The 11,381-nt window shown below is 40.6% G+C and overlaps 1 protein-coding gene across 1 annotated transcript in view; it reads right to left on the bottom strand.

Moving 5' to 3' along the window:
• Positions 1–359: 359 nt before the first annotated feature.
• LOC135107102 (death-associated inhibitor of apoptosis 1-like) overlaps positions 360–11,381 on the bottom strand; it is a 33,263-nt gene continuing 22,241 nt past the window's right edge. The window contains 2 exon segments of the mRNA XM_064016780.1: positions 360–1,132; positions 1,135–1,201. Coding sequence (XP_063872850.1) covers positions 360–1,132; positions 1,135–1,201 — 840 coding nt within the window.

Genomic DNA, 11,381 nt, shown 5'->3' with positions numbered 1-11,381 from the left:
GCAACTGCACATGTAGGGCACATACAGAAGTGTTTACAAGGAAACAAAACAACAGCAGCTTCTTTACAAAGACATACTTTACAAGCAAGTTCTAGTATGATCCCGTCCGATTTCGAGTCATTCTTTACACAATGTTCTTCATCCTCATCCTTCTCCGCCTCTTCTACGTTTGCTTTTGTTTCTTCTGTTTCCAGAGCTGTTGGCGATTCTTTTCTTCGCTCAACTCCGTTGTTGTTTCATCAGCACCTTCGCCGGACACTTCTCCCACCCCTGTGTCAAAGTTGGCCCCTTCCAATATCGAAGGGTAATGCAGATCTATCGCTCTCGTAGAAATAGCAGCAGCAGTTTCGTGACTCGGCTCATCTCCTATAGGTTCTTGTCGTTGCTCTTGTTGTTGCCGTCAAGGCGGGAGCAGCATCATAAAAGCTTCGCTCGCCCAGGTCATGTTTCATGTCTTCATCTCTCTTGGCGATAGCCACCAAGGTTTGCCCGACGACCTGCTCTACCCTCGCCCTCTGTTCCATGCTGACGCAAACGGCTTCTGTGCAATCTGCAACTCTGTAGATTTTGATTCCTTGGTCCAAGAGTCTCTTTTTCACGGCCACCTTGACATGATCAGGAGGGAACCCCATAGCTATCACGTGCCTCTCAATGTCCCCTTGTTCAGTCACTAGATCCACCAGTTTATCGTCAACCATCTTCTTCCTATCGTGGTGGGCTTTGATTGCTATAGGCCCATTCAAAAGTTTGAGCACCGTGCAGTCGGGAGAGTATTTGGCATGCATCTCTAGGGGGTGCATACTGCCTGACCAGTTTTTCAGGCCCAATCCGCACCTAAAGCAGCGCACGTGATCGCTGAGGCAGGTAAAGGAGAAGCCTGCGGTCGACAGCTTTTTCTTCATAACCATCGACCAAGACGAGGAGGTGAACAAAGCCTCTCGGTTGTTAGGAAGGCATAACTCTGGAAGGATGACACCCAACGGTCTCTCCTTTAGCCGTTCAAATACAGTCTCTCTCCACATGGGCTCGAGGTATTCGCAGAGGGACATCGGAATTTTGCCGACGGGCTTGCCTCTGATGAAAGGACAACGAGGAAAGTGCCTCTGGTGCTCGCCTCTCACTGTCTCCTTCTTCCTCCTACTTTCCCTCGACAGAAGATGCACGCGCAGCGATCATCCTTCTTCAGAAAGTAGAATCCGTCCTAGTTCCTCCGGAGTGATGTCCGCCGCGGCCGACCAGAACTTGACACTCCCACACATACCGTCCCCTCTAGGTTCGAAGAAGGTCTTTAGCCTCTCACTCTCAAAGACCAAGGAACTCTCTATGTTGTCTATATGAACGGCGACGCCATCTGAAAGGGTATAAAGATCAGCGCCTCGGTCTAATATCATCATATTGTATTGTCTCTTACAAGGAACTACATTTTCTTATTGCAAGATGGCTTCTGTCATGGAAGATAACACCCGAGAGACGGCGGCCGTTTCTTATAACCAGATACCTCCTCCTCTTTGAGGAGACGGTTCCCTTCAGTAAAGTTGAAGATTACGGCGTGTCTGCTACTTATCTCGAAGCAGCAGCAGCAGCAGCAGCAGCAGCAGAAGGAGAAAGCGACAGTCAGCTCGACGTTATGGTTGAAAATCCGAATCAGAGTGACAAGAAATGGGCAGTGCTTGAGCTTGTAAGCTCTACTCTCGACGGAAATACCAGAAAAGCTATAAAAATGTTTTAAGAAATAAAGAAAGATTACGACGAAGAGAGAAAGAAGGGCAAGAAGGGAGCTCTATACAACAGAACTTTACAAGATGTTTCTGACCAGCGTCAAGTGCTTCTGGCACGCTGCCGACTTCAAACCGTCCGATGACATAAACACGCTCGCCTTGGCATCGTAAACGAGAACATTATCAAGAACTTTATGGGCGAAACAGATTTAATCGAAGTCGTTTCTTTTTACAATGTCCAATTGGCGATAGAAAGCATCAAAAATCATGTATACGGGTTGTTTTTTAAAATATACATCGAAGACGAAAAGAAAGTAGATTAGCTGCTCAGACAAAATGAAGACAACGTGGGCCAAGCGTTGGATCGACGATGGGAAGGCTTCGTAAGGCGAGCGCCTGGTGGCGTTCGCATGCGTCGAGGGCATCTTCTTTAGCAGTTCGTTCATGTTTTGATGTTCATCTGATCAACACTAAAAGAGCTGCGCAAGGTTTTTGTGTAAAAAGCTGCGCAAGGTTTTTGATGTTCATCTGATCAACACAAAAAAACTGCGCAACGTATTGGTGCAAAAAGCTGCGCAGGGTTTTAGTGTAAAAACCTGTGCAAGGTTTTTTATATTAATCTGATCAACACTAAAAACGCTGCGTAGGGTTTTGGTGCAAAAAGATGTGCAGGGTTTTAGTGTAAAAACCTGTGCAGAGTTTTGGTGTAAGAACCCGTGCAGGGTTTTGATGTTCATCTGATCAACACTAAAGCTGTGCAAGGTTTTGGAGCAAAAATCTGTGCAAAGTTTTGTTGTAAAAACCTGTGCAGTGTTTGATGTTAACTGATCAAAACAAAAAAAGCTGCGCGGGGTTTTGATGCAAAAAGCTGCGCAGGGGTTTGGTGTAGAAACCTGTGCAGGGATTTCATGTTCATCTCATAAAAAATAAAAAAGCTGCGCAGGGTTATGGTGCAAAAATCTGCGCAGGGTTTTGGTGTTCTTCTGATAAACAATAAAAAGCTGCGCAAGGATTTGGTGTAAAAAGTTGTGCAAGGTTTTTGTGTAAAAAGTTGTGCAGGGTTTTTAGTGTTAAAACCTGCGCAGGGTTTTGAAGTAAAAACCTGTGCAAGTTTTTGATGTTCATCTGATCAACACAAAAAATGCTGCGCAGGGTTTTACTATAAAAAGCTGCGCAGGGTTTACATGTTCATCTGATCAATACCAAAAATAGCTCCGAAGGGGTTTTTGGTGTTCATCTGATCAACACTAAAAAAAAGATGCGCAGGGTTTTGGTGTAAAAAACTGTGCAGGTTTTTGGTGTTCATCTGATCAACGCTAAAAAAAGATCCGCAGGGTTTTAGTGTAAAAAGCTCTGTAGGTTTTGGATGTTCATCTGATCAACACTAAAAAATCCTGTGCAGTGTTTTGCTATAAAAAGTTGCGCAGGGTTTACATGTTCATCTGATCAATACTAAAAATAGCTCCGAAGGGGTTTTTGGTGTTATCTGATCAGCACTAAGAAACCTGTGCAGAGTCCTGGTGTGAAAAACCTGTGCAGGCTTTTGGTGTTCATCTGATCCGCACTAAAAAAGCTGCGCAGGGTTTTGACGTAAAAACCTGCGCAGGATTTTTGTGTAAAAAGCTGCGCAAGGTTTTGCTGTAAAAATCTGTACAGGCTTTTCAAATTCATCTGATCACCATTAAAAAAAGCTGCGCAGGAATTTGGCGTAAAAACGTGTCCAGGTTTTTGGTGTTCAGCACAAAAAAAATCTGCGCAGGGTTTTGCTGTAAAAACATACTCGTATGCATAATTTTGGTGTAAAAACCTGTGCAGGTTTTGGTGTAAAAACCTGTGCAGGGTTTTGTTGTAAAAACCAGTGCAGGGTTTTGGTGTAAAAACCTGTGCAGGGTTTTTGATGTTCATAAGATCAACACTGAAAAAAGCTGCACAGGGTTTTGGTGTAAAAAGCTGTGAAAGTTTTTGGTGTTCATCTCATCAACAATAAAAAAAAATATGTGCAGGGTTTTGATGTTCATCTGATCAACACTAAAAAAAGCTGCACAGGGTTTTGGTGCAAAAAGCTGCGCAAGGTTTTGGTGTAAAAACCTGTGCAGGGTTTTTGGATTAAAAGCCTACGCAGGGTGTAAAAACCTGTGCAGGGTTTTCATGCAAAAAGCTGCGCAGGATTGTGGTGTTCATCTAATCAACACCAAAAGAGCTGCGCAGGGATTTGGTGTAAAAAGCTGTACAGGATTTTAGTGTTCATCTGATAAACACTAGAAAAGCTTCACAAGGTTTTGGTGTAAAAACCTGTGCAGAGTTTTCGTGAATAAACCTTTGCAGGGATTTGGTGAAAAACATGTACAGGGTTTTCGTGTAAAAAGCTGCGCATGTTTGTGGTGTTCATCTGATCAACACTAAAAAAACTGCGGAGGGTTTTGGTGTAAAAAGCTGTGCAGGTTTTTTGTGTTCATCTGATCAACACTAAAAAAGTTGCGCACGGTTTTGGCGTAAAAAACCTGCGCAAGGATTTTGTGTAAAAAACTGTCCAGAGTTTTGGTGTAAACACCTGTGCAGTGTTTTGGTGTAAAAAGCTACGCTGTTTTGTGTAAAAACATGTGCCGGTTTTTTGTGTATAAACATTTGCAGGGATTTGGTGTAAAAACATGTACAGGGTTTTGGTGTGTAAAGCTGCGCAGGGTAGTGGTGTTCATCTGATCAACACTAAAAAAGCTACGCAAGGTTTTGGTGTAAAAAGCAATGCAGGATTTTTGCGTTCATCTGATGGGTTTTTAAACCAAAACTCTGCACAGGTTTCTACACCAAAACCCTGCACAGCTTTTTACACCAAAACCCTGCGTAGGTTTTCACACGAAAACCCTGCACACCTTTTTTTTAGTGTTGATCAGATAAACACTCAAATCCTGCACATCTTTTTATACCAAAACCATGCGGAGCTTTTTTAGTGTTCATCAGAAGAACACGAAAACCCTGCACAGCTTTCTACACAAAACTCTGCGCAGTATTTTACACCAAAACCCTGCACAGGTTTTTACACGAAAACCCTGCACAGGTTTTTACACCAAAACACTGCGCATCTTTTTAAACCAAAACCCTGCACAGGTTTTTACACCATAAACCTCCATAGGTTTTTACACGAAAACCCTGCACAGATTTTTACACAAGAACTCTACGCAGCTTTTTCCACGAAAACCCTGCACAGGTTTTTACAACAAAAACCTGCACTTTTGGTGTAAAAACCTTTGCATGAATTTGGTGTAAAAACCTGTGAGGGGCTTTGGTGTAAAAACCCGTGCGGTGTTTTGCTGATCTGATCACCACTAAAAAAAAAGCTGCGCAGGGATTTGCTGTAAAAAGCTGCGCAGGGTTTTGTTGTAAAAAGCTGTGCAGGGCTTTGGTTTTCATTTGATCAACACTAAAAGAACTGCGCAGGGTTTTGATATAAAAAGCTGTGCAGGGTTTTGGTGGTCACCTGATCAACACTAAAAAAGCTGGGCAAGTTTTTGGTGTAAAAACCTGTGCAGGGTTTTGGTATAAAAAGCTGCGTAGGGTTTTGATGTAAAAACCTGTCCAGGATTTTGGTGTAAATGCCTGCGTATGATTTTGGTGTAAAAAGCTGTGAAAGGTTTTGGTGTTCATCTGATGAACACTAAAAAACGTCCGCAAAATTTTGGTGTAAAAAGCTGTGCAGGGTTTTCGTTTTCTTCTGATCAACACTAAAAAAGCTCGGCAGGGTTTTTGGTATAAAAAGATATGCAGTATTTTGGTGTTTATCTGATCAACACTAAAAAAGGTGCGCAGGATTTCGGTGTAAAAACCTGTTTAGGGTTTTGGTGTAAAAAGCTGTGCAGGATTTTTGTGTTAATCTGGTCAACACTAAAAAGGCTGTACATGGTTTTGATGTAAAAACCTGTGCAGGGTTTTTGTGTAAAAACCATTCCAGGGTTTTTATGCTAAAACCTGTGCAGTGTTTTGGTGTAAAAACCTTTTAAGAGTTTTGGTGTAAAAATCTGTGCTGGTTTTGGTGTAAAAACCTGTGCAGGGTTTTGGTGTAAAAATCTTTACATGGTTTTGGCGTAAAAAGGTGCATAGGGTTTTGCTGTTAAAACCTGTGCAGGGTTTTGGTGTACAAACCTGCGCAAGGTTTTTGTGTAAAATGCTTTGCAGGGTTTTGGTGTAAAAAGCTGTGTAGGGTTTTACTGATCAACACTAAAAAAGATGCGCAGGGTTCTGGTGTAAAAACCTGTGCAGGGTTTTGTTGTAAAAACGTCTGATGAACACTGAAAAAGCTGCGCAAGGTTTTAGTGTAAAATGCTGTGCAGTGTTTTGGTGTTCATGTGATCAACAATAAACAAGCTCCGCAGGGTTTTGGTATAAAAAGATGTGCAGGATTTTGGAGTTTATCTGATCAACTCTAAAAAAGGTGCGCAGGATTTAGGTTTAAAAACCTTTGAAGGATTTTGGTATAATAAGCTCTGCAGGATTTTTGTGTTCATCTGATTAACACTAAAAAAGCTGCGCACGGTTTTTGTGTAAAAACCTGTGCAGGGTTTTAGTGTAAAAACCTGCGCAGGGTTTTGGTATAAAAACCTTTGCAGTGATTTGGTGTAAAAACCTCTGTTTTTTTGGAGTAAAAAACCTGCACAGGGTTTTGTTGTAGAAACCTGTGCAGGGTTTTCTTGTAAAAAACTGCGCAAGGTTTTGGTGTAAAAGGCTTTGCAGGGTTTTGATGGAAAAAGCTGTGTAGGATTTTTGCTGTTCATCTCATCAACACTGAAAAAGACGCGCAAGGGTTTTGGTGTCAAAAGCAAAGTTTCGTGTAAAAAGCTAAGCAGGGATACTGAAAAATGCTGTGCAGGGTTTTGGTGTTCATCTGATCACCACTAAAAAAAGCTGCGCAGGGTTTTCGTGTAAAAACTGTGGATGTTATATGTGTTAATCTAATCAATACTAAAAAAAGCTGCGCAGAGTTTTAGAGTAAAAAGCTGCGCAGGGTTTTGGTGTTCATCTGAGCAATACTAAAAAAGCTACGCACAGTTTTTGTGTTAAAAACTGTGTAGGATTTTGGTTTCAACTTATCAATACCAAAAAAGATCCGCAGTGATTTGCAGTGAGTGCAGGGTTTTGGTGTACAAAGTTGTGCTGTATTTTTGTGTTCATCTCATCAACAATAAAAAAGCTGCGGACGGTTTTGGTGTAAGAACCTGTGCAGGGCTTTGGTGTTAAACCCTCTGCAGGTTTTGGTGTAAAAAGCTGTGCAGGATTCTAGTGTAAAAAGCTATGCAGGGTTTTGGGGTTTATCTGATCACCAATAAAAAAAAGCTCCGCATGATTTTGGTGTAAAAACCGGTGCAGGTTTTTGGTGTTAATCTGATCAACACTAAAAAAAAGCTCCGATATGTTTTACTGTTAAAACCTGTGCAGGTTTTTCATGTTCATTTAATCAATACTAAAAAAAGATGCTCAGGGTTTTGGTGTTAAAACCTGCGCAGGGTTTTCGTGTAAAAGCCTGTGGAGGGTTTTGGTGTAAAAACCTCTGAAGAGTTTTGGTGTAAAAACCTGTGCAGGGTTTTGGTGTAAAAAGCTATGCAGAGTTTTGGTGTAAAAAGCTCTGTAAAATGCTGTGCAGGGTTTTAATGTAAAAACCTACGCAAGGTTTTGGTGTAAAAACCTGGGCAGGGTTTTGGTGTAATAACCTCTACAGGGTTTTAGTGTAAAAACCTGTGCAGGGTTTTCGTGTAAAAACCTGGGAAGAGTTTTCGTGTCTTCTCATCAACACTAAAAAAAGCTACGCAGGGTTTTGGTGTAAAAAGCTGTGCAGGTTTTGGTGTTCATCTCAACAACACTAAAAAAAGCTGTATAGGGCTTTGGTGTAAAAAGCTGTGCAGGTTTTTTTGGTGTTCATCTGATCTCCACTATAATAAGCTGCGCAGGATTTTGATGCAAAAACCTGGCAGGTTTCTGGTGTTCATCTGATCAACACTAATAAATATATCTGTGCAGGGTTTTGGTGTAAAAACCTGTCCAGTATTTTGGTGTTCATCTGATCACCAATAAAAAAAAAAAGCAGTGTTTTGGTGTTAAAACCTGAGCATGATGTTGGAGTAAAAACCTGTGGAGTGTTTTGTTTTAAAAACCTGCGCAGTCTTTTGGCGTAAAAACCTGTGCAGGATTTTGGTGTAAAAAGCTATGCAGGGTTTTGGTACTCATTTCATCGATACTAAAAAAAGCTGGGCAGGGTTTTGGCGTAAAATGTTGAGCAGGGTTTTGGTGTGAAAAGCTGCGCCTGGCGTTTCGGGGTTCATCTGATCACCCCTAAAAAAAGCTACGTAGAGTTTTGGTGTAAAAATCTGTGCAGGTTTTTGATGTTCATGTGATCAACACTAAAAAAAATCCTGCACAGAGTTTTGATGTAAAAAGGTGCGCAGGGTTTTGGTTTAAAAAGCTGTGCAGAGTTCTGGTGTTCATCTGATCAAAACTAAAAAAAAGTGTGCAAGATTTTGATTTAAAAACCGGTGCAGGATTTTGGTGAATATACGTGTGCTGGGTTTTAGTAAAAAAAAACATGTGCAGAGTTTTGCAGTAAAAAAGCTTTTTGATGTTTATCTCATCAACACGAAAAAAAAACTGCGCAGGGTTTGGTGTTAAAATCTATGGAGGATTTTGGTGTTCATCTGATCACCACTAAAAAAAATCAACGCAGTGTTTTTGTGAAAAAAAAACCTGTGCAGGTATTTGGTGTTCATCTGATCTACACTAAAAAAAAAGATGCGCAAGGTTTAGGTGTAAAAACCTGTGCAGGGTTTTGTTGTAAAAACGTGTGTAGGGTTTTAGTGTAAAAACATGTCCAGGGTTTTGGTGTAAAAAGCTGCGCAGGATTTTGGTGTAAAAACGTGTGCAGGATTTTGGTGTTAAAACTTGTCCAGGGTTTTTGTGTAAAAAGCTGTGCAGGGTTTTTGTGTTAAAAATTGAGCAGGAATTTAGTGTTCATCTGATCAACACTAAAAAAAGCTCCGCAGGGTTTTGCTGTAAAAAGCTGCGCAGGGATTTTATGTAAAATGCTGTGCATGTTTTTGGTGTTCATCTAATCACCACTAAAAAAAAGCTGCGAAGTGTTTTGGTGTAAAAAGCTGTGCAGGATTTTTGTGTTTATCTGATCAATTCTAAACAGCTGCACAGTGTTTTGGTGTAAAAAATCTGTGCAGGGTTTTGGTGTAAGAAGCTCAACAGGATTTTTGTGTTCATCTGATCAACACTAAAAAAGCTTCGCAGGGATTTGGTGTAAAAACCTGTGCAGGGTTTTGGTGTAAAAACCTTTGCAGGGTGTTGGTGTAAAAAGCTGACCAGGGTTTGGGTGAAAAAAGCTGTCCAGGATTTCAGTGTTCATCTGATCAACATAAAAAATACTGCACAGGGTTTAGGTGTAAAAAGCTTCGCAATGATTTGGTGTAAAAAACTACGCAGTGATTTACTGTAAAATGCTCTGTAGGGTTTTCGTGTTAGTCTGATCACCACTAAAAAAAAAGTTGCACTTGGTTTTTGGTGTAAAAAGCTGAGCAGGGTTTTGGTGTTTATCTGATCAACAGTAAAAAAAACCTGCTCAGGGTTTTGGTGTAAAAAACTGTGCAAGATATTAGTGTTTATCTGATCAACACTAAATAAGCTGCGCATGGTTTTGGTGTAAAAGACCTGTGCAGTGTTTTGGTGTAAAAAGTTTTGCAGGAATTTTGAGTTCATCTGGTCAACACTAAAAAAGCTGGGCACGGTTTCGTGTAAAAAACATGTGCAGGGTTTTGATATAAAAACCTGTGTATGGTTGTGTTGTAAAAACCTGTGCAGGGTTTTGGTGTAAAAAGCTGCGAAGGGTTTCGGTTTAAAAATCTGTGCAGGGTTTTGGTGAAAAAAACCCTGCGCAGGGATTTGGTGCAGAAAGATGCGTAGGATTTTGGTGTTAAAAGCTATGCAGGATTTTGGTGTTCATCTGATCAGCACTAAAAAAAACTTGCGCAGGGTTTTGGTGTAAAAAGCTGCGCAAGGTCTTAATGTAAAAAGCTGCGCAAGGATTTATTATAAAATGTTGTGCAGGGTTATGGTGTTTATCTGATCACCACTAGTGATCACCACTAAAAAAAGCTGCGCATGTTTTTTGGTGTAAGAAACCTGTGCAGGTTCATCTGATCAACACTAAAGAAAAGCTGCGCAGAGTTTTGGTATAAAAAGGTGCGCATGATTTTGATGTAAAAACCTTATCAGGGTTTTGGTGTAAAAAGCTGTGCAGGATTTTTGTGATCATCTGATTTGTGATTTATCTGATCAACAAAAAAAAAAAAAAAGTTGCGCAGAGTTTTAATGCAAAAAAAAAAAAAAAATTGCATGGTTTTGGTGTAATAGGCTATGAAAGGTTTTGGTGCTCATCTGATCACCTCTAAAGAAAGTAACGCAGGATTTTTGTGTAAAAACCTATGCAGGTTTTTCATCTGATCAACATTAAAAAAACCTGTGCAGGGTTTTGGTATAAAAACCTGTGCACCAAAGCCCTGCACAGGTTTTTACACCAAAACCATGCTCAGGTTTTTACACTAAAACCCTGTGCAGCTTTTTTACACCAAAACCCTGCAAAGGTTCTTACACCAAAACCCTCCACAGGTTTTTAAACCAAAACCCTGCACAGATTTTTTACACCAAAACCCCGCAGAGGTTTTTACATCAAAACACTGCACAGGTTTTTACACCAAAACCCTGCACTTTTGGTGTAAAAACCTTTGCAGGGATTTAGTGTAAAAACCTGTGAAGCGCTTTGGTGTAAAAAGGTGTGCTTGGTTTTGCTGTTCATCTGATCAATACTAAAAAAGCTGCGTAGGGTTTTAGTGCAAAAAACTGCGCAAGGTTTAAGCGTAAAAACCTGTGCAGGGTTTTCGTGTTCATCTGATCACCACTAAAAAAAGCTGCGCAGGGTTTTGATGTAAAACACCTGTGCAGGTTTTTGATGTTCATCTGATCAACACAAAAGAAAAAAAATTGCACACTGTTTTGCTGTAAAAAGCTGCGCAGGGTTTTGTTGTAAAAAGCTCACCAGTAAAAAAAAGCTCTGCAAGGTTTTGGAGAAAAAAAAAACCTGTGCAGGTTTTTGGTGTTCATCTGATCAACACTAAAAATAGCTGCGCAGGGTTTTGATGTAAAAATCTGTGCAGGGTTTTGGTGTAAAAACCTGTGCAGAGTTTTGGTGTAAAAAGTTGCGCAAGTTTTGGTGTGAAAAAACCTGTTCAGAATTTTGGTGTAAAAACTTGTCTATGATTTTGGTGTAAAAAAGCTGTGAAGGGTTTTAAAGTAAAAAGCTGTGCAAGGTTTTGGTGTTCATCTGATCAACACTAAAACAGCTGCGTAGGATTTTGGTGTAAAAAAGCTGCGCAGGGTTTTCGTTTTCTTCTGATCAACACTAAAAAAGCTCCGCAGGTTTTTGGTATTAAAGAATGTGCAGGATTTTTGTGTTTATCTCATCAACACTAAAAAAGGTGCGCAGGGTTTTGGTGTAAAAACCTGTTCAGGGTTTTTGTGTAAAAAGCTCTGCAGGGTTTTAGTGTTCATCTGATCAACACTAAAAAAGCTGCGCAGGGATTTGTGTAAAAACCTGTGCAGGGTTTTGGTGTGAAATCCTATGCA

This window comes from Scylla paramamosain, chromosome 2, assembly GCF_035594125.1.
Source record: "Scylla paramamosain isolate STU-SP2022 chromosome 2, ASM3559412v1, whole genome shotgun sequence".
In the NCBI taxonomy this organism is placed as follows: Eukaryota; Metazoa; Arthropoda; class Malacostraca; order Decapoda; family Portunidae; genus Scylla; species Scylla paramamosain.
This window is presented reverse-complemented; position numbering and strand designations above follow the sequence as displayed.